Source organism: Pieris brassicae, chromosome 1 (genome assembly GCF_905147105.1).
Source record: "Pieris brassicae chromosome 1, ilPieBrab1.1, whole genome shotgun sequence".
Lineage (NCBI taxonomy): Eukaryota > Metazoa > Arthropoda > Insecta > Lepidoptera > Pieridae > Pieris > Pieris brassicae.
The window spans coordinates 8,943,488-8,967,594 of record NC_059665.1 but is presented as its reverse complement, the minus strand read 5'-3'; the positions used below and the strand labels follow the sequence as shown (position 1 = coordinate 8,967,594).

At 32.5% G+C, this 24,107-nt stretch overlaps 2 protein-coding genes across 5 annotated transcripts; one reads left to right on the top strand and one right to left on the bottom strand.

Moving 5' to 3' along the window:
- The first annotated feature begins 459 nt into the window (after nt 1–459).
- On the top strand, nt 460–23,763 carry LOC123709226 (protein phosphatase PP2A 55 kDa regulatory subunit). Of its 4 annotated transcripts, XM_045660399.1 has the most exons (12): nt 460–534; nt 11,873–12,027; nt 17,235–17,389; nt 18,090–18,290; nt 18,506–18,642; nt 19,575–19,749; nt 20,204–20,267; nt 20,635–20,782; nt 20,929–21,007; nt 21,468–21,595; nt 22,253–22,382; nt 22,462–23,763. In XM_045660399.1, exons 2-12 carry the CDS (start codon nt 11,892–11,894, stop codon nt 22,585–22,587), a joined length of 1,479 nt encoding a protein of 492 aa, XP_045516355.1. In that variant the 5' UTR covers nt 460–534; nt 11,873–11,891; the 3' UTR covers nt 22,588–23,763. The 4 variants fall into 4 exon arrangements, with proteins under 4 accessions (XP_045516355.1, XP_045516617.1, XP_045516445.1 ...); XM_045660661.1 differs by lacking the exons at nt 460–534; nt 11,873–12,027 and adding an exon at nt 13,316–13,503; XM_045660489.1 differs by lacking the exons at nt 460–534; nt 11,873–12,027 and adding an exon at nt 13,517–13,596.
- LOC123709419 (cytochrome b-c1 complex subunit 6, mitochondrial-like) lies at nt 8,753–12,260 on the bottom strand. The gene is made up of 3 exons (XM_045660793.1): nt 12,178–12,260; nt 9,619–9,664; nt 8,753–8,938 (listed from the first exon to the last, which is right to left on the bottom strand). Exons 1-3 carry the CDS (start codon nt 12,193–12,195, stop codon nt 8,778–8,780), a joined length of 225 nt encoding a protein of 74 aa, XP_045516749.1. The 5' UTR covers nt 12,196–12,260; the 3' UTR covers nt 8,753–8,777.
- Nucleotides 23,764–24,107: the final 344 nt, after the last annotated feature.

Here is a 24,107-nt window from a genome sequence, read left to right as displayed (position 1 = left end):
TTATGTTCATGGGCTTAGGGCGAAATATTTTATTTTATCTTGTAGGAAACCTGGTACTTGGCTGAATGTTTTAAGTATATTCATGAGAAGAGTACTTAGGTTGTTTCTGTGTTTTGAGGAAGGCATAAACCTGACAGAATATGTCAAGCATCAACTTAATAATAATAATACCCTTCAATAGAAATGCACAACAATTCTTTTAATCAGCGATGGATGTATCTACACTTAAGAAATAGTAGTTATTTTATGTCGCGTATTATGTATACCTTTTGTCATATGCCTCCCTCTCTAGAAGTTAAATAAAGCGACAAATTATCTTACCAAATTAATATGTAGTTTGTTTACGCTATACAAAACAGGCCGAACGCGTTGCGTCTGATTATCAGATTGTATCATCGCTTTGCTGTGACCGCACGTTTTAGGTGTATTTTTTTCCCGCCATTTAGCTAATTGGTGTTTATGTGACGATTAAGACGTAAACAGGTTTTACAGACTATATTAAAATATACAAATAAAAGTGCATTTTGGGAATTGGTAAGTTATAATTTTAATATAATAAGGCCTGTGCAATGGTATGGGAGTTTCTGTTTAGGAAATAAGGGTCAGCATTCAAGCGTTAGTTCAAAGACGTTTTGTAGGATGGCTATATAGCAGACATATGGCCTGCTTTATAATTAGATTAAATTAGGTCATAAAATATCGAAAATAATAGATAAATATAACTATACGTAGTAACGCCTTCAACGAATCACTGTAAGAAAATCATGATTTAAGTTAATGTAAAACCTTTTATCAAGCGTAAATTATTTAAGTTTAAAATAATAAATTACGTTAAATTCCTAAGCAATGTAAGAATAATGTCAAAAAATCTTATTCGTTAAATTATGCTAAGTATTTTATTTGCTTAAATACTTCTTTGAATTATTGTCACGGAATAACAGCAATGTTGGACTAGTGAATTAAGCGTGCGAATCTCTGAGTTCATATGCTCGATTCACATCTATGCACCAACATATTTATAATAAAAAAATCAACCATAATTATGCCACTGAACTGAAACCAAAAGTCATTATTATTAAGGAATTAATAATAATGAATTAATGTAATTTCCAACTCCATTATAAAGAATAACCTAGTTAGATAACTAGGTTATAAAAATATATATATATAATAAGCTAGCTAGAATAGTCTTCAAATTATTTATGTTTAAAATCTAAACCAGTTACGTTTATTCAGTAAAAAAAATTACTTTTGTTTAAATTAGCAATGTTATCCTAGTTCAAGCATAGGAACCCCAGTCGCACTACTCACAATTACCATTTGGTCCTTCGGTTAAGGAAAAAATCGAGAGAAAGCCGCCTCAGCCAACTCGCTTGGCAAAAACAATATTTTGTATCCTATATCCCACATTGCTACATAAACGTTTATGACGATGATAAGTTTAAAATAGTCACTAATACAATATAAATTACTGTCATTCCGAGATTTATCTAAAAAGATTATTATCAAATTATTTATTAGTTCCTTCTCAGAGTTAAGTATTTAATATGGACTTAGCTGATTGCCTTGTAGAAAGGTCATAAACGATAGGCCATGGTACAGTTGAAAAACATTAGTTATTATGAACGTATGTGCTATAAGACAAGAGTTTTTTGTAAAGACCGTAATTGAAACCAATTGTTCTTTTTTTTAGCGAATATTTACGGAATTTTTGTAAACAAATTAATGAGTTTGTGACAAACTAAATGGCACAGATGATTACTAAACTGACGTATTACAATTTATTGACTACAAGTGTAAGTAGAAGCGCAAACCAAATGATGCCATCAGTTTCCGCTTCTAATTTTTTTACTAAAATAGTTTTTTTACAATTATTAATATTTTATATTAACGATAGTCATTGTAGTTTTGTTCTGAAAAAGTAGCCTAAGGCAGAATGTCAGTAGGCAAAAAACTATGATAAAAAAGTTGTGACCTCGGCCCTGAACCCGGTAAATTGCGAAAACGGCTTAAGGGCCTGCTGATGCACAAAATACACATTACAGTGGGCTTAGAAATACACTAAGTTAAATGAGTTGTTTATTTATGAAGTCTTAGGCTATCAAGCTTAAGCTAGAATTAGCGCTGAATATGACTCCTGTCTGTTAAATACATTTTTGACGTGCGGAAGTCAAACTTAGCGCTGAGTTTCGTTTCTGAATCTTACCTCTAGTCGCTAGGCACAAATCAGCAGATCCACAAATAGCCAATAATACAGAAAAATAATAAAACAACATACAGAAACCGAGAAGCCCAGGGTCTACCATTATTTTTTATTGTAATCTTAGTAAATTTATTAAGTAATTTTCTCAATTAGAATTTTTGACTCAAAGATTTTTAGTTCATATTAAATCATTCGAAAATCCTTCAAGTAGACATACATATCGTACAAACATGGCTTTGATAAACAACGCGAACGGCAAGATGACCGACTCATATATTCACTCGCTTAAAACATTGTTTGCTATATCATATATTGTGAATTACCGATGGATTTAAATTTTACATTTTTGTTTCTAGTATTTCTTATTCTTTTATATACGTCAAATAACAAAATAACAATCAAAATATAGTATTTACAATATTCTTAACCAACATACTTAATAATAAAAATAATAATAAAGTTTGGTCCCTGTGGCATTTTCCTCGCTTTATTGCGATACTTATTCGTTGAGGGATGAAAGAACCAGCTCTGGGGTCACCAATAGTACCAGGCGCCAACTTAAATTTTTAATTAGCGCCTGTGCACTTGAACCCCACGGCCACAGAGTCGTTACTCCAAACAAAATCGAAATTGGAGGAAAGACTCTTATATTTGAGCCGTTTATTATTTTCCGCCTGCTCTGCGGGCGCCTCGGCTTTTTTGCTTGTCCCAGGGAGGTGACACGGGGCAAACGTTTGCACACGCTTTTATTCTTACTTACTTTTATTTGATTAAAAGAACACAAGAAGTGTATTCCCCTTAGAAGAGACTGTATCTAGTGTTATTCGACACTTTTTTCTAGATATTTTTTGTCTTCGTGCACGGAAAATTTATTAAAAAAGAACCTGTTTTATAAAAATAAATAAATCTGTGGCACTACAACCTTTTTAGGTCTGTGACTGAGATTTTTGTAACTGTTTCATGAGTATTTTTAAATCTAATAGCTATGATCACCTTCCTGAGCCTGACTTCGTCGACTTTTAGATCTAAGGCAGGCCGGTTTCCCCACCATGAATTCCTTCAAATCTATACATAGAAAGAAAGGCCATTGGTGCACAGCCGGGGATCGAACCTACGACCTTAAGGATGAAAGTCGCACGCTGAAGCCACTTGGCCAATATTGCACCTGTTTTATCCAGAGATTCCGACTAGAGAACTCGTCTAGAGATTTCGCCCAGGCTAGGCAATACAAATATATATGTTTAGTTCGTTAGTTAATAATATATACTTATACGATATACATATTACACACCTTAAAGAGCATATAAACATCGTAGTCTTTTCCGAGTACTTTGTGTAATGTATATTGTAGGCTTGACTTCCATTATACGTACTGTGTAAATACTACGGACATTGATTCACAGGTCACGGTTATTATAAGATTTCTTTTAATAACCAAGGTAAAAACATTTGCACTCTCAATATGTAATTTCCTTTTAGTTGTATTACTAGTAACCACAGAACCTCCGCAATTTTCCCCATATCTCTAAACTATTCAACAGATTTTGATGAAACTGGTTCATAGTTGGAATATACCTCACATAAATTTAGAAACGATGTCTTTTAGTGTTTGAAATTTTTGTGACGTGTCGATCGCGTGATTGGCAAATCAGTTGACTTTTGTGTCCCGCGCTGTGTACGATTTTTTCCCCCACTCCCTTGTTTAATTCAAGAGTTTGCCGGTATCTGTACATAAGTACACACATCTAAAGAAGGATGAGCCAATTGCCGAAATTCCCCATAGCACTCTTCTAGTCATACTAGCGTTGTGGTAAGTGTAATATAGCACTATCATCAGGTGGTCTTTGGGCCAAGGACCACGTAATGATGTCGCCGAGATCTCAAGGATAATAAATTTTGTTTTATGCTTACATATCAAAAAATACTAATGAATAAGCTTCAACTGAGCTTCATACGTTAGAAGACATCAATGTGGTGACATACTATTCCCGCTATACGGTATCAATTAAAAAAATAATTTTTACTGAGAAAACATCTGATTCACACTTAACAAGATTCCATCAAGTTGTGTTAAATCATTCTTGTTACTATGATAATAGACCCACCGCATTGAATTTTTAGACATATGCCTTAAAGTTATCATGTATTTTAATAATTTTTTAAAAACAAACCAGCCATAGTGTGGGAAGAAAGGTGAACAGTTCCTCCTACATAAAGGAAGGATCCTCCATTGGTCTAACCACTGACGGCCCGAAGAGTCCTTTGCATGTAGCAAAAATATCTTTTTTACATAATAGTCAAAGCGCTAAGCGCTAAAACATACGAGAAATGTTTGCGCTAAGACATGCACGTTTTCGTAATTTTCCTTCACCGTACCGATTATATGTCTATATTTAAACTAATTCGTTGATTTTGTAGCGATATCCAAGCCAACATAAATATAGAATTCATAGAATGATTGATTCTATTAATTTATCCGCAGACTGATATCCGTATAAAACCGCACGTGACTAACATAATTTCTATAACTTTTCCTTCTTATCAGTGTACTTATTTTGTCCTTCGTCTATTTCCTTATAGAACCTGTCACAATCGTATTAAAACGTACTGCATTGTTTGTAAATAATTATTGTTGCTATATTTAAGAATATCGCCGTTACGGGGCTTCCTCTAGTTAATAGTGTACTTCAGGCCGAGTCGGCCACGGTCAACTATATTTAAACTTACCCTGTACGCAGGAGATTTACAGGGCCTAAGGTATATGTCTAGCGACATAAGTCACGAAGACACTCACTATTCTGTTACTCAACTACTATGATGGGACGGATATCCGACATGACCGCAGTATCCGGAGAGGAGAGGCAGAGCCGACAAGTTTACGCGGTCATCAGAGACACGGGATTATTCAATGCCCAACGCCTAAACTAAATTGTTCGTAGAAAACTTTAAATGGCGCATTCAAATGTAGACAAAATCTACAGTCAAACAACTAATTAAACCAATGAGTCAGTTAAAATACAGAGGTTTAAATATAGTGAAAAATGGCAACACAAAAGCCACAAATCACCGCGAAAAATATATGATAATTTTAATCTCAGAACAATTAATAAATAATTAGAGAAGTCATTAGTTTCGAATGAGATTGAAATAAGGCCAATAAGGTATCACAAGACCTGCTGAAATAAAACTTAACACGGGGTAAAAATGCAAAACGAGATAAAGGACGAAACATTATGTTCGTTTTGATTGGTTGTGTGGTGTCAGAATCGCACGAATCGTACAACAGTTTCGTCTTTCGGTTTGCTTTTAACGGTTCGTTGTAACGGTTAAAGAAAACATCGTGAGGAAACTGGCTTGCTTAAACCCACAAAGTTGACGGCGTTTTTCAGGCAAAAGAGGCTGATCACCTACTTGCCTATTAGATTGACAAATGATATTGAAACAGATACAGAAATTTGAGGGCCTGATCTAAAAAGGCTGTAGCGCCACTTATTTATTATATTGTTATGTTGTAAGTTATTTAAATTTGGGATAATGAAAGTCTGATGGAAGTAAGATTGATTCTTGAAGTAAACTTTGAACAGATTGCCAAGTTGGACAAAAATAAAGAAATCTTAGTATTTATCAAATGTAGGTCGTTGAGGATATACGAACATAATGAACTGTTATCTGACTGGAAGTACTCTTTAATGACGGTCAGACTTATAAAATATAATCGGATCTACCATAATGCATTTTTTTATTGATTTATAAAAACTAACTAAGTAAGTCTAACTTTGATAGGAAGGACTTTCATAAATAATGGCGAAGATTTGCATTCGTACAAAAACTATTTGTTTATTTGTTCCGACTGTGTTTTAAAAGTGTTCTTTAATTTAGTTTTGTTTAGTCACTTTACAGAAAATTCTAGAAGCACTTGTACTCCCGGTACTTATAAAAATAATCACCCTGAATAACTATTGTACGACAAGTAACAATAATATGTCAGCCATTCACACGAACGACCTAGCGTTGACCTTTTTTAAAATTGGCTTGTGAACTTTTTGTGCCATACAATACATTAACGTTTAACTACACTTAAATAAATTTAATGCAATACTAGATTTTTCTTATAAAAATGTAATACCTTCTCATCACAACAGGCTAACAACTTATTCAACTTAAACTGTATGTACTGTTCTTTGGAAATATTTTAAAAAATCCAATCATTAGATAGATAGCATAACGTTTAAGTGAGCCGCCGCCTCTCAATGCCAGAGGGTTCGCTTTTTTTTTTTTTTTGAAGAAGGAATCTCGCTGTTGGCCTTAAGGGCCTTTACAGCTCAGCTCGGGCTGTTTTGGCGAGCGTAGCTCGGCCAGAAGAGGGTTCGCAAGTCCGTAGCCTTTATATAATTAGTACGGGCCTTTCTTCCCAGAGAATGTTTGTGACAGTTAAACCTGTTTAATAGTTGAAGCGTTGCCTAATATAAACAATGGTACGAACCAGAAAGGAAACTTTCGCGATTTATTAATAGTTAGTTTATAATACGTATAATATAAGTTATTTCCAACACAAAAATATACAGTATTTACAATTTTCTTAACCTACATAATAATAATAAAAATAATTAAAGAGAAAATATAAAACAAATTTATATATTTTGCCTTGTATTGCGATACTTACTCGTTGAGCGAGGAAAGCACCAGCTCTGGGGCAAACCATATTACCATTTACCAGGCGCCAACTTGAAATCTTTAATTAACGCCTGTGCACTTGAATACCACGGCTGAAGAGTCTCTACTCCAAATACTAATGAATTAAGAAACGATGTTAATGAATTAAGAAACAATGTACAAAAATCGTTGCTTGTCGGATTGTCAGGCGAAGCCTGTTACTACATCATTCAAACGGACTTATAATAATTGTCTTAACTATTAACATAACACTGTTTCCACTGTTATTAGATAATATTGCTTATGTATTATGTAATACATAGTTAATTCAGGAAATCGGTTCCACGAACTTTTTAAATAAAAATAATACAATGTTTACGTTCATATATTTATACAATAATAAATTATCTACTGCTATATTACTTTTATTCTGTTTTAATACATCTGTAAATAAAGATGTATGTCGTGGGAATTTCGAGCAGGTGTACCTATTCGGGATAAACAGCTGTTCCAAGGTCAGTGGCCTCAACCCGCCTTTGTTGTGAAGTTGTATAAACGGAATAAGTCTGGGTTACGTTGATTGTAAAACCCACCCATTACTTAATTATCTACAGCATAAATCCCAAAAAAACAATTATAACTTACCTTAAACTACTAATTTTATTACTACTTACAAAGTAAAACAGCTTTCATTAGTCTTAAGTCTTCCCAAACCTACTGAAATATAACAGTTCTGATTAAGTCGCGATTCAGTGATAGCTAGCAGAGGACAGTTCGTGAGCTGGGCATACCCGGGGATCTGAGCAATGTTGGAAGCAGACTCATGTAGTTTACCCCTAAAAACATTCAGTGCTAAGTAGATTACAGATTGCTCTCTGCGTAGTTCAAGTGATTCATATGCCAACTTGCCCAGCAAACACGGAGATTTTACAAGAAGAGAGAAGGTAATAGTATCTACGCCAGTAAGATTGCCAAGAGATTAAGAACCACTTTTGTATACTGTCTATGATATATCTTTCATAAAAATAATTCTGCCTCTTTGACTTACTAGGTGCTAATGCTATTAATATATTACATTGACGAATCCGAGACAAACTAGGTGTGGCCGCTTTGGTAGTTAAGTCTAAGTAGATAAGCAAAGACACAAAGAACTAAACAACAACATCGCTACACCACTGAAGGTCTTACTGAAGCTGATTTGCCTGATAAGACCCGGCCGGGCAGTTGCCGGAAACGGAAACCGCCCTACTTCACTGCACCATTAGGTCATTTTTGAATAATCTCTTTAGTTGATACAATATAAATTTACTACGCAAATATTCGAACTGTTCTTTAAAAAATACACCCACGAGCACTGTTCATGTCATCCATACTTGATTACATCATATATGATTTCACATTTATTGGGTTACGCGACTTAAACTAAATAAAACATTCATTTAATCTCTATCCTGACTTTTTATGGATATGATTTATATGGCGGGCAATGTCGTTCCGTCACGATTTGGGTCAATCTACGCGACAATGAGGGACAAGGACGAAACCCGTTTATTATATTACATTCTATTAGAAAATTCCCTAGATATTTTCTACGAATATTGCACGAGCATACAGGATATTCGCCACCTACATATTCTATCAAAGTAAGAGACTAAAATCATAACTGATTTACACAGTACTAGACACTAAGCGAAACCTTATTTACAAACTCTAAATATTTACATAAGCCAACGTTTTGTACAGCAGTCGTGGTCGCGTTTATGTCCACATAGTTTTTTAATCATCGTTTATTTTGATGAATTTTATATCTGCGCGACTTCGCTCGTAACTATAACGTCAAACTCTTAAACCTTACATAATTATAAAACAATTTAAATAGAAAATTAAACCATAAACTGTTGTTATATAACCAATATTATAATTATACAAGGCGTTTGAAGGCTTTTTCGCCAACACAGTGGTCTAGCGCCTCCATAAAATCCATCGCCTCCTGGTGGCAGGTCTCAGCTGTATAGGCCTTTGACTTCACCCGGTTTTCACACTTTTCCAATATCTCTACAGCTTTCTTGACGTGATGGTCCCCTGGACAGATAATTTTATTTGTTATTCGTTCTATTTATTTTCATATTCCAACTTAGTATATGTATCTAAATTCTAATTTTAAGTAGAGACAAGGCCGGATGTAGAGGTCTGGAGGCCTCCTGGCTCCAAAATATTTTCCAAATAAAATGAACGAAATTTTTCAGTCGAGTTTTTCTATCAATACTTTATTGTGAAACCAAGTAGATTCTTTTAGTAATGAGCAAACATATAAAAATATATCAAGGGAAAGTTGTTTACTATTACAAGTCTCTATTGTTGTCCCTATGTTGAATTTAGGAGAGGCTGTAGGCCTGGTTCTCGTGAATTCTGATCTATTATTTTCGAATGGAAAAATACTTCAATGGGATTATTAGTGCGGAAAAATAGATCTTGCTTATGATGTTCATTTCTTTCCTGTATGATTTCTTTAAATAAACCACGTTACTAAGGCAAATTTTACAATCAAACTCAAAATATTTAAGTACCTTAAATTCAATCGAAAAGTTTTCTTTCCCTTTACTTCCTTAAATCAGTCGTTAGATAATTAGGGATTTGTAGCAGAGTTGCGTTCTTCGGTATTAAATTATTTATATACTTTTGAGTTTAAACGGTTCTGATTAGTTATTAGTGTATTGTTATTGACGGAGAATGTTTATATCATTAGGTATAATTTGCATTACCTTCTACACACATCCCCCTTTCCTTGGTCAGTTGATCGTCGGAAGTCTGTTACAAAACCATATATAACTAAATATTCAGTATATAAGAGGCATTGTATAAAATATTAAGTACATCCTAATAAAATAAATAATCTTAAGTAAATATTGCGAATCACTTTGTAAGAAATCACTCTGCCTCAGTTTCTTCAGTTCAAATTCATTCACTAACGGTAGCCTATATTATTCCTATATATTTTATAATTCTTTCTGTTTTCCCCTTTCCTTGCAAACGAAGACGGCAGTTTAAGCAGTAATTTAAAATATTAAGAATTATTTGTTGTTTCAAATGTTAAATTTCAGTTTTTTTTCGTTTAAAAAAATATATTTTTGTCTATTAATGTTACTTGTTTTCTGTTTCATATTATATGGTTTATCTATGTAATCTGTTTTGGCTTTCTGTATTGTCTAAGTGTTTTGTTTTATAATATGTATGTTAGCTATATTATTAATAAACCAATAAGACGCCCGGCAACAGCAAGTACATAGTTAATCGTAAAACGAATTGAAATTTGACTCTAATGATGAAGAATTTACGTTTAATTAAATTAGCAGCAAAGTTTTGTAGTGTATTAAATGTATTTTAGCTAGAATAGTTTCATACACAACAAGTGTACTGCAAAGTGAATTAAAATAGGTAAACGAGGTAAAAATACGAGAAAATCCTTTTCATATTTGTTTTGCGCTCACGCAAAGATCATTGACACAAATGATTAGTAACATACTTAATTTCGCGTGTACATTAAAAACTGCATCGTATCGGGTGTAGTCAGTGAGAATCGGTTTTCATTAGGCTGAGGCATTGGGAACAATTAGCAGATATAATGCTATACACATACATATCAATCAAGACCTCCACTGTTATTATTTACCCAAGAGTATATACAAGAAAGACATTTAGGACATTGAGGTAGGTAACCCCGGATTTAGGAGACGAAAACCGGGCCTAAACCCCGGCATTTCCCCTCTTTTGTGGAGATCCAAATGACAATATATCATTTATTTAAAAACTCTTCTATTTTATTTGGAAGATCTATTATTAGATATTTGGGACAACAAACGCCTTAGCCTCCAGATCTCTAAATCCGGTATTGGGTACGATCTGTTGTCTAGTTAACGTTTTTGAAATACCTAAATAATATCTGAATAACCCAAGTATGTGTTAAATTACTACCACTTGCATGTTGAAATAAAATAAAAATAAAATGTGATGCTAAAGATCGTGGGAAAATAATACAATAAATTGTCGTTTGTTGCATGATATTTTTGAAACTAAAATGTATTTACGTAAATGTATAAGTTATTGCAAGAATAAGGAATCAGTGTTATTTTTAAACTGCTCACGACACCTTCGGAAACCGGAAATCATAGTAGTTGTTAGAAAGTTTCTACCCCATGTTCCATTGCAAGGAACCATTCAGTTTACTTCCCATTTATACGACTTCCCTCTAAACATTCATCATTTGTCATCCAATGTGACCCATAAAATGTTGTAAATAAATCGAGTAAACTTACTTTATGACAATCACGTGTTTAGTCATTTGCGCGTATAATTAAATTATACATTATTTCCGCTAAAAAACTAGCACTGTATCTTTGAACATGATCCAAAGTTCACATGAAGATATTAAAAAATAATATGACATTGTGGTTAAGGTTCCGATTTCGAAGGCCAAAGTAGTTACAAACTTAGTTTTTCTATAACTTTAGGAGAGAGTTATGTTGCCATGCCTATACATATATTTCGTAGGATTATTGTTAGTATAAAAATATGACGTAGAATAAATATTGAACTAAAGCTATACATGCTTTCGGTAAACATGTTTGTAATTTTACGACTTACAGCGCGTTCACGATTCATTTGTCAATATTTATCTCTTTCCATGTAAATGCCTTAATATTGAAACCCTTTTATGTGCTTTTTATCACCCTGATAATGATAGTGGATTTTAACGTTATCAAAGGTTGTTTATCTCCCAAAGCAGAAATTGACCATACAACAATCTAAATTCTTCCAATCAATACTTTGAAACACTAATAATTTATTATTAAAAGAATAGCAAGCAGTTTTCTGCATATTTGTACAAACGCTCTATAGTAAGGGGGAGGCCCTTAAGAGGCAATACATACTGAAAATTGAATGCAATATACCTAGAATAATATCTAGATGGCTTTTCGTTTTAGGGATTAATATATGTATATATATTGAATGTTTCAGATATGTTTTTAAATTGAGAATGGCCACAACGACAATGGTGGTTTCGCCGTTGGCCACCCAATCCCCGCCCAAAAACAAGAGACGCTTATTTGCTGAGGCTCGCCAGAACAGTCTGCATAAACTCAGCGTAATTTTCGACCATGGAAATAAGAACGGTGAGCTTTTTATTTGAAACTGATTTTTTATGTAACTTCATGTCTTCTTATCTTGTCTTTTGCTCTACATTTATTACATGATTTCAATTACGTTTGAAGATATTATAAAAATAGTTCAAACATTTCTCCTAAAAAACATAATTAACTTACCGGATCGTAGTCAGGCATATTTGTTATGATCTTAAGTATATTTCTTCAATAGAAACGGTAACTACGTTACAAGCTGTCGTGAATGACACTGTATATACCTATATCATAATACTTTTCATTACCTTTCGATCTCTTTACAACATCCACCTATTAGTCTACCTATCTTTTGTTGTAGTCTTTGACAAAAAAAATTATCTATTTGTATAATCAAGACAAGTGTTCACAAAACCAAAGGAAACTAAATGAATTCTAAATAAAAACTCCTTTATTATTATTATATATATAGTTTTAAAATTAACCATAACCGTAACCATCACCGTTTGAGTTATTATGTTGATATGGTCTCGAGGATCAAGGAATATTGTTTTTAATATACTATTAGCAGTTTCAGTTTTCATATTTTAAATGTTACGTGCTTCAATCTGATCTAGGCACGTGACGGTGATAAAAAATAGAGTAAATGGAAAATAAGGTGACGTCGCAAATCTTAAAGAACCACTTTTTTACAATTCGACTAACAGTATACTCTTGGAGCGTCCGTTATTCTTGTTAAGTTGTTACTTGTTAGTGACGAATTCGTAACAAGTTGACATGAGAATTCAAACTACCAATCCAGAGAAAATTGCAACTTCACTGATATCTGACATAATAGTAATATGTTGCCATTTCTAAGCAATAAATAGTAGAAAAGTCTTCTGAGCGACTATAATACGAAATTTTTAAAAGTTGAGTGAGTTACGATACTTGTTCCACGTATTTGTTTAGAAAATATAAGAAAAGTATCAAATACTCATAAACCTATATAAGTTACAAAGTTATGAGATATTAAACTAGACGCTTGTGATTCATTTATTACTCCATCCAGGTTTTGTAAAAGGTATTTTGGAAGTTAAAATCTTTAGAAGACGTTTCAGTTAATGCAAGTACATCACATACAGCGATAATTTATAAAATTACAAACTAATTTGTATTCATTTCTTAATCTAGCATAAATAATTTTTAAATTGTAAGATTAACCATAAAAAGGAATCATTATTAATTTTGTAAAATAAGTGATTTTAAATTTAAACGTTACATATTTAAAGTTTGGTAGAAATATTTTCAATAGTAGAAATGATCAGTTAGCATATGGCAACACCACATACTGCAGAAATAATTGTGTTTCTGAAAATTATAAGCGCCATTGCTTTTAACCGATGTTATGGATATGATTTTAATCGGTTTTGATCCGTAATTCTGTGTAATGTTTTAAATAATTAATAAAGTGATTGTGTACTAAAACTATCGAACTTCTTAAAGTTTTTGTGCTGGGCTTTGTCATGGCCGGTAAGTGGTGACTTTTAGCGCCCGCTTCTCAAGGGCGAAAACGGAGTTTGGGATCGCTATAATCGAAGATGTTTTATCGTTCTAACTCCGACGGTAAATGCAATGTTCTTGTTCTTAGTGTGGTTACATTTTAATGTTTACACTTGTAAATTAACAGTATCGTTTAGTGAAAAAGTGTTTTCTAATGTTTGCACTTAGTTTTTAACGTTTCTTTCTTGATTCTTATCAATATTCTGAAGTATACTGTTTGTTTCGTTCTCGCAATGATTTCTGTTTACTTTGATGCGTTTTTGTCGTATTATAATTGAAAAATAACGATTGTTTTGGGTGATCAGATGATTATATTATGTTGTTCATATATTGAAGGTCAAACGCGCGTACTCACAAGAATTACACTAATATGAACAATATATACTCGTAATACTATTAGAAGTTCATCGAAAGAGTGTAAAAGTGAATTAATGCTCAAAATGAGGTTACAAGAAGGTGAGATATTTTTTATAGTCCCTTACAAAACCTGTTTATTGGCTGCAACAAAAATAGTAATTCTACTTAAAAAGTTGTATGTAATGGTCATGTATATATTAAATAAGACTCATTGAGTATTGTTGCCTAGTATACTTGTAATATGTAAGCATCTGCTGATTTAACCAACAGATGTTTGAATTGACCATTCTATACTTGTAACCTAAGGTCATTGATGTAGTGTATAGCCTATACTAAATACTTGAGTAGTAAAAAGTGTATTTTTACGTTTTAACTGTGTTTTGGTTGAAGATTTTATATTTTGATTTTTTCTATAAATATAGCGTAATGCAGTTAAAAATGGCTTTATTACTATTTTTAATCAAACTAAACGATTATTTCATTTAGTTTCATTAAATTTCTTTTAAATCATAGTTTACAATGAATAAGGAAATATATTATGTTGTGTTACTTAACCTTTATAGTGTATGCTGTAGGGAAGTCTATGTGATATAAAAGCTCACTTTTCACTCAGTACCTGAATAATACTTAACTTGAATAATAATTATAACTTGAATCTAGAAAATTCTATTGCCCTGACGATATTCAAGTAAAATGAGATGGGTGGCAGAGATGTGTTACAAAGGATGCATCAATTACAAATTTATATGTAAACGGTAGTGTTGATCTTGAATGTATGCCAAATTGATAGAATAACTTTTCCTGGTAACTTGGGTGTTTCTTTTATTTTCATTAGTTTTCATGTTCATGTTCATTGAAAACCTATTTTATTAATCTATTTTAGATTTATGGTACAAGTTTTAAAAAATCATTTTATTGTGACATGATTACTAATTTTCATGAAAATCATTAAATGCAATAGGTATATTTTAAAGTATATATTGCTATAGTTATTATACTTAGTTTAGTAATGAAAGTCTTTCTGTATGAATTTCTGGTACCATAAAACCATCTGTAGTATGACTGGGATGAAACATTTCTAAAATCAACTATCAATCAACATATTTATGTCTATTGAAATTTCTAAGGAAATGCAATCAACCATACTATAGAAGATCAATGATAAGGCATCTAAGTTGGAAATTAACTTATAATGGTTTAATTAAAAATTATGTATAGTGACAGATAAGTCCACTTTTTAAAGGTTTTGTTATCTTCATGAATAATAACATACTGATTATTTTAGTTTAATTTATAAGAAAAAACATTTACATATTTTGTTTAAGTAAAAATTGGAAAGATAAAATTAATATAGTTTTTGCTTTTGGTGAACTCATGTGGTTTGTCTAATGAGAACAGTATTTAAATAGCTAAATTGACCTTATAGTCAAAAGTGGTCCACAATTTAATATATGAATACTTTTTTTAGATTCTTTTTGATGTGAATTAGCTGAGTTGGGGGTAAAAGGAAATTAGTCACAAGACAGTAGATTGACTGTCTTATTATAAAAAGTACCTTTGTATAAGTATTTTTGATTCACAACAGAGCATCTATAGTGACATGTAGCCCCATGTTTTATAGGAGACATTTAATTTACTCTGAGTAGTTTCATAACTTAGGTCTCTGTCAGTTATTACTGTATATCACTCTTGAATATATCATAGTGTTAGAAACTAACTGTAGTATATATATTCCGCATATTAATAATTAATGTTAATTTTGCTTATATAGCACCTTGTTTACAATATTAGGCTTTCAAATATTTGAACTTACAAATTTTTTGGATATTTAATCATTATAATCATCCATCTATTAGTATTTGTTAACTTTGAAAATTTTTGGTTTTCTAGAAACGATTGATAATTTTTAGGGGTTATACAATCAAAATTCTTTCACTATGGTTTTCACATAAAAACATCAGCTGTTGTAATGTTCTAACCCTTTTAGTTAAGATTCTGTGTTATAACTATGTTGAATAACTAATTATAAACAAACACACCCTTGTTTTTTAATTTGGATTATCTAGGTCATACATAATATTATGCCATATCCAGTCCAGTAAAGATATATCTACTTATAACATGATCTATTATAAAGATTGAGACTCAGGTTTCTATAGTTTTCATTCATAAGTATTAAATGACTATTGTTTTGAAAACTTGTTGTTTCTACTGCTTCAGTCCAAGCTAACAATTGTTCCTAGCATGTCTGAATATTGTGTAAAATAAAATGAGAATAAATTGAAATGTTGAAAAAGAAAGAAGTGCAGTGGTATGCAAATAGGATTTGGCTTCAAGACAGCATTTATCATTGGAGATATATTTGTGAACTCCATAGCTATGCTTGTAACTGTATGTATTTAGACTATTTAGACTGTATGTATTGACTTACTTTATACTATATCTTTATCATTGCGAGAACTACTTTTAGTGAGAACCTTCTGTAAAGTACATTGCATTTACTATAGTTGTTGTGTAGCTTTTATTTGGTATACATAAATCTAAAATTAACAAATAATGTAATAGTAGATGATTGACATATCACCAATCAATATTATTTTAGATTTTTGTATGCTTATGTAGTTGTAAGTTCTTTAGGTTTTGAGAGATAGTTGACTGCAGCTACATTTCAGTGGTGTCCTTTTTTCTAACATATTTCTAATATAAATATTTTATTATTGGGTAAAGTGTCTTATGCATTTATCATATAAACATTTCCTAGTTTCTATGTATATAGTGTATCATGTATGCAAAAATTCCTTATTCTTGATTTTAATTCTCTATTTGCTTTAGCTTGGTTTTGAAACTATGTACAAGGTATTTTTTAGAAATTATTCAATTATTTGTTTCAAAAGAATATTATGTTCCATTGATCTAAATATAATTGATGTAACACAATTTTAGCCAATAAATATTTTCAAGTGAGTCTAGAAAGAAATACATAGAAACTTGTTGGAGAGAAAATTGCTTTGATTATAGTATATGTTCATTTACTATTGATCACTCTCATTTGTATCTTCTCTGACTGTCAGATATTTTGTCATACGATAGTCTGCGTGAAAACAAATTGATGGGAAATACAAAATTATAGGTCTGACAGAATTGGGTTTTGCTGCAGAACAGCTTTAGTGGGTAACTTCCGACCATGACATCTAACTTGACACAACTACTTTCACACAAATTCGATTAGAGGTTTTGCCCTAAGTTGCCCTCTAGATACTTATCGGCCGCTTAGTCTGAAACAACTCCACTGAACTGTGTCAGCCGTATTACATTATTGTTATTTATTTATTTTCTTTTTTCAGGCAATGGTGGTGAGACAACGTGGTGTTTCAGTCAGGTCAAAGGCACGCTTGAGGATGATGTGACAGAGGCCGATCTGATATCCTGCGTTGAGTTCAACCACGATGGTGAACTGCTAGCCACGGGTGATAAGGGCGGGCGTGTTGTTATATTTCAGGTATTCTTGGTTTATAAAGCATACTTCACAAGCAGATTTATAAAGTATAATATAATGTATGTTACACGCATATATAAGCTCGCATTTCAGTATAATAATTTTATAAAACAATATCTAAATACTAGAATCCAATCATCGATCTATATTAAAAACAGACTACATTTTAGATAAAACATTAATAGTTTAGATTTTAGATCTATTATAGTTTGTGAGGACACTACGATGACGAATCACTGTCTTATTACTGTGCGAAATATATATTATTATATTTTTTTTCCTTTACACTATAGTACACAGTAGGTAACGTAGGTAATATTGATTATAAACAAATGCGCATTGTTGATCAAGACCTCGAAATTAATTAGAACGATGAAGTCAACAAATCAATTGTTATTGTATGCTGTTATTGTATGTTGTTGATTTTAATGATATAAATGTCATACAAACGTTTAGCTTGGGGTGTTTCAAGCGGAACATACGTTACGTACGTTATAAATATCCATTGTTATCAGTCGCGAAATGGGTCTATGGTAGGAGAAAGGTATTACTGATATTAGCAATTACCATGAATTGAATCATTGTTTTGCCGAATTTCGTGGGAAGCCTTCTAAATATTAGGATAGTAATAATTAGAAGGGAAATACTGTCCGGTTAGTTTCATTGATATATTAGAAGTAGGATCTCATTGTTTCTTTTTCAGAGAGACCCAGCATCAAAGCAATGTGTACCCAAAAAGGGAGAATATAATGTGTACTCGACGTTCCAATCACATGAACCGGAGTTCGATTACCTCAAGTCGCTTGAGATTGAGGAGAAAATCAATAAAATTAGATGGCTCAAACAGAAGAACCAAGCTCATTTTCTACTCTCAACTAATGATAAGACTATTAAACTATGGAAGGTGAGATTTTAAATAATTGTAATTTTTTGCATGTCGGTTTCAATGATTGATCCAATAATTATTTAGCTAGCAGTCCTTAACCAAAAACTGAAATTAAGGAAGTTTTCTATAAATTTCAATATTCGTAGCTCTGGTATCGCATACTTGGCATTACGTGGTAAACGTGTAAAATTAATATTGAATTAAAGTCTGTAAATAAAATAAATGTTTCTCAGGTGTCGGAGCGTGACAAGCGCGTGACGGGCTACAACACGCGTGAGGAAGGCGGTCGGCCGCGGGATCCGGCGCGCGTCACGCAGCTGCGTGTGCCCACTGTCAGACCCGCTGATCTCATGGTCGAGGCCTCGCCACGGTAAACCTTACGATAATCAAAAATCTCATTTGAATATCAGTCAAAACATACATGTTGAGGAGTTTGTATAAAGATTGTGTTAACAAATTTGATTTTATTCACTCAAAATAAACTCTCATGACTTTATCTAACGATGAAACGCAAGGCCGATGTAGTTCTTCCAACATCGCCCATAAGATAATCGAAAATATATTTATTCATGTAATTTTTGAACATCGTTTTTTTAACAATAAATTGAATCACTGGGTTCACATTTATTGCCAAGTTCTCAATGTGATAACAGACTCTATTGGATGTTACGTAGTACCCTCACTCAGAAAATTTAATTGAGAGAATACGTTATCTATGAACGTCAAGAGCCACAAATATTTGCGTACCCACTTATAAATATCACGTTTTATTGGAAATCATGTCCTATCTAATCAATGTACAAATACAGTGCGTGCGCCGTGAACTTAATAAAATATAGATAGTTTAACGTATTTATGATATTAAACTTTTGCATTTTCGATAATAAATATACAATTAGCGATTATTGGTGACAATTAGGTGATCAACCTTCCAAGACGATTTTTCGTTGTATGAGGTGCTCGTTTTTCGCTTGAATATGCCGTATGCTTCATGAATCGAACGATTACAAAATAAGTTCGTAAAAAGGCAGATTATTTCAGAATAAATTAAAGTGATAGTTCTTTACTATTAGAACCATATTTTTCAAGTACTAAAGCGTTAATGATTTACTGGGTTTGATTCCCGACGAAACATGTGTACATATTTAATTGTTTCCAGTTAGTAGAATCAAAAAGCTTATTGCTTATGAATAATATAAATGTATATTCTAAGTAAAATTACCGAAACAATAACCGAAACATATGTCAAAACTGTCTGGACCTGGTTTAACTTCATACTTAAAAAGTTAACTTAACTTACAGACGGATATTTGCAAACGCGCACACGTACCATATAAACTCTATATCGTTGAACTCTGACCAAGAGACGTACCTCTCGGCTGATGACCTGCGAATCAACCTCTGGCACCTGGAAATCACCGATCAAAGCTTTAATATTGTCGACATCAAGCCGGCTAATATGGAGGAGCTCACAGAGGTATGTAGAGTATAAAATTTTCTTTTTATGACAAAACATTCTATAATAACATAAGAATTGATAGTGGTCCTTGACACCAAATTGTCATAAATACCGAAATATATAAATTTGATATATTTTTGATGTTAGTCTAGTTTAAGCATGGGGTTATGAACCATGCGGTCGTATACTCGATTTGCCGCCTTGGACCAAGTGAATATTTATTTCTATTAGAAACAGTTTTTCTTAATAACAGATCTGCCTCATTTTATTAGGAACATGGGTATTATGGCAATGGATGTAAAACTGACATACGTTAAAAAATTGTTGATTGTAAATAATATACAAAGAAATAAAGATTCTTTATAATAAATTATACCAATAAAAGTAATTTCCTAGTTTATACATAGTCCAAAGAAGTAGTACTTGTATTTTGAAAAATACACACACTAAAGTGTATTTTGTTTTTGTACAGGTGATCACGGCCGCCGAGTTCCACCCGACTGAATGCAATCTCTTTGTATATTCTAGTAGTAAGGGTAAGTAATATTTACTAATGAATAATAATATATATATAATGATGATGGTGATTAAATTATTAATCAGTATGATGACCAAAAGAAGTTATATTTATAAAATCCATAAAATATAACAATGGTAAACACAGTCGTGCCTCAAGGAATATTAAGAACCTTGTCTTGAACCTATGAATATATAAACTTTTTACATAAAAAATTATTACATTTTATGATTCAATGCTAATCTATTGTCCGCAAATAAGTAAATAAATAGTAATTAATGGTTGTTTATAAAATCGTAAAATAACCAACCATTTCTAGCCTAGATAAGAGTATTACCCGTTACTAAATAAATTCATATTAAGTTTATTGGTTTTCGCGTGCGCAGGTACCATCCGCTTGTGCGACATGCGCGCGGCGGCGCTGTGTGACCGACACGCGAAGCTCTTCGAGGAGCCAGAGGACCCACAGGCAAGGTCCTTCTTCTCGGAGATCATCTCTTCCATTAGCGATGTCAAGCTCAGCAACTCTGGCAGGTGAGTCTCCTTCATATAACTTTATTTATGTACAAAGAACGAACACAATATATTATTAATTAGTTCGTATAATATATTTTTAAGTAAAAGTGTCATTATTAATAAATATCGGAATAGGTATCTTAAATATTTTTTTTCTGTTTCAGATACATGATGTCTAGAGATTATTTAGGTTTAAAAGTTTGGGATTTTAGAATGGAAACTAAACCCGTAGAAACATATCCAGTAAGTGTTACTTTAAATTTTATTTTTAACTTAACAAACATATAGTCAGTGTGGCCATAGAGTATAGAATATATATAGAACTAATACAATTTGTGATGAGAATAGTGATTGAATTAAAATATGTTTTGAGTACATGCATATGTTTTCTATTGTACCTAAATTAAAACTGTTTGATGAATTAATTTAATATTTGTCATGTCAAAGAAATTTAGTAATAATTATATTAATTGTGGTACTTAAAAGCCTAACATAGTTGAGCAATTTCAGAGTAAATAAAAACATTTAAAGTGATAAAAGAGTGGTTTAACAATTGGAGGTTTATACTATATGAATTAAGTTGAAAACCTTTAAAACCCTTATTAGCACATATAAGGATATCTACAAAATGTATTTTTTTAATGTTATGCAAATAGAAATTAAAAAATTTTGCTATATAGATTAATACAATTTCTGTTTACAGGTGCATGAATACCTCCGATCAAAATTGTGCTCTTTGTATGAGAATGACTGTATCTTCGATAAGTTTGAATGCTGCTGGAGTGGAGATGATCACAGGCTTATGACCGGCTCCTATAATGGATTCTTTAGGTAAATTTAATTCAAAGAATAATTTTTGATCTAGTGCTCTACATAAGAACAATCCAAACAATGGATTAGCTTGTTTAGTTTCCCAAAGGTGTATAAAGTTCACTTATGAAGAGTGACAAATTTACAGTTATCAATTTTTTGACGAATTTATCGAAGTTGCTGATTAGATTTGCAGATCTTGTACATATTTTTTTCTGTGTTATCTCATTATTCAGTTCTTGGTTTTAAGATTTATGTTATAAAAACTTTTTATTTGATTATCTATTCAGTTTATTATTATGTAGCATATAGATTGACAAGAAAACAAAGTCGGTTCTTTAGTTTGTGTGATTTATTAATAATAAATTAAATTGAATTTATGAAATATTGAATGACAAACCCTCTGGGATATACCCCTCTGGTATATAACCTCTGATTCAGGTTCAGACCAAATATTGATTCCTTATTATCTTACTCAGTGTTTTGACAAGGCTGAGTCAGTAGTATTTCCTCTTTTGATACATAAGGCTAATTTATTTTCCATTGAAAATTAAATTTATTAACGTCTGATTCATTAAGAGAGGCCACATCCGCCAATTCCTACAGGTCTTAACCTGTCTCGCTCTCTCCACTCGTATAATATAGAGACATAATGTACTATATAAATAATGTTTTCAGAATATTCGAGCGTAGCGGCGGCGGCGGTCGTCGTAACGAGCTGACGCTTGAAGCGTCACGTGAGGCCGCAGCTCGACCGAGACAGCCTTTGCGCGCGCGTCGGGTCGCCACCACCGCTAAGAGGAAGAAGGTTTGTGTTGAAATCAATTATGTGAATATATTATTAATTGTAAAATCCATATTTTTAAATATAATAACTTGTTTTCCAGGATGAAATCAGCGTAGATTGCCTCGACTTCATCAAGAAGATTCTGCACACGGCGTGGCATCCTCACGAAAGCATCATTGCCGTTGCCGCCACCAACAATCTCTTCATCTTCCAGGATAAGTACTAGCGCGTCACCGTTACCGAGGAATCCTTTACCGAAGTTACAGTAACGGGGGACTTCGTTACCGTATCTATAGTTATCGTTAGTAAAAGTACAGCTACCGTAACGGAGGCTATCGTTACCGATCGGACCGTAACTAGAGTTATGGTAACTATGGCAACCGTTACCCAGGTTACCTTAGCTAAAGTGACAGTGGATATAGTAAAGCTAACCGAGCATCCGGGCCTCACGTGATGTATACTTTGTACTGAGTTTTATATACAGGATGTTTTACAGCTTATATTCGTTGATATTAATTTTTAATTGACTAATTTATTTTTTTGGAAGAAGCGTATAAAGATCATATCATGTTTTTAAATGTAAATCGGAGAGGCAAAGTTTCCGTTGCAAAAAACGGTTGTAGAAAAAACGTATTAAAAATGTCTTTATTTTATAACTGTAAAACTCAGTACACAAATGCTAAATATAACCGCCATAACCGCTTTGTTTAAAATTTGCGTCCAAACGTGTAGTCCATATCTCGAGATTGAACTAATCTTGAGTTCGCACTCAAGTCGGGCGATGCCATTTTTTCCATCTTTTTTAAATCAGTGTTTATAATTTTAACTGAATGTAAAAAGTCAGACTGACTTAAGTAACTATTTATCTTCTCTTGCAAAAAATCTTAAAATGTTTGTCTCTTATAATTAAAAAAAACTGTACTCTTCATATTTATTTCTCTTGAGGAAAACTTCATTGATTAATTTCAATTCTGTTTAAATTTCGAATGGGAATTTCGTGCTTTAGTGTGTACTTGAGATTAGGTTCAGATCTGAGATCGCCCCGAACGCTTTAAAGATAGAATAAGTAGGAGAATCGAATATATTATTGTTAGTATTTGCTTTTTAATCTGTGGGATAGTTGTACTGTTTATGACATAAATTGATAAAATGGCTTGTTTTTATTAACGTATATACAAAACTTAAACTAAGCAGCTGTATTTGACTACAGCAGGTCCTATATAAGTGCTAAATTTGGGGGTGCAAATTATATAGCAAATAACTGTCAAAAGCAAATTGAAAACTGGTAAAATGTTAAAACCAGCAGTTTTGGCCTAGTGGCTTCAGCGTGCGACTCTCAGCGGCCCCAGCTGTGCACCAATGGAATTTATTTCTATGTGCTCATTTAATATTAGCTCGAACGGTGAAGGAAAACATCGTGAGGAAACCGCCTTCCCTTAGACTCAAAAAGTAGACGACATGTGTCAGGCACAGAAGGCTGATCACCTACTTGCCTATTAGATTAACAAATGATCATGAAACTGATACAGAAGTCTGAGGCCAGGCCTTAAAAAAAGGTTGTAGCGTCATTGATTTTTTTTTTAATTTTAAAATGTCAAAACAAGCGATACAACTATCTCGGAGATTATATGAAACACGAACAATTATAACCAAACCATTTTTGTATAAAACACCATCGGCTTTAAGTGAGTCTCAGCTCACCGCAGACACGTTACTTAATAGTATTTCGAAAACCGATTATTTGTC

Coding starts and splice junctions, on each gene's coding strand:
- LOC123709226 (XM_045660399.1), top strand. CDS start 11,892: ATGGCCACAACGACAATGGTGGTTTCGCCGTTGGCCACCCAATCCCCG. Junction 17,390..18,089: donor GGCGTGTTGTTATATTTCAG/GTATTCTTGGTT, acceptor TTTCTTTTTCAG/AGAGACCCAGCATCAAAGCA. Junction 20,783..20,928: donor AAGCTCAGCAACTCTGGCAG/GTGAGTCTCCTT, acceptor TTTCTGTTTCAG/ATACATGATGTCTAGAGATT.
- LOC123709419 (XM_045660793.1), bottom strand. Junction 8,939..9,618: donor AAGGGGGATGTGTGTAGAAG/GTAATGCAAATT, acceptor TTATCTGTCCAG/GGGACCATCACGTCAAGAAA.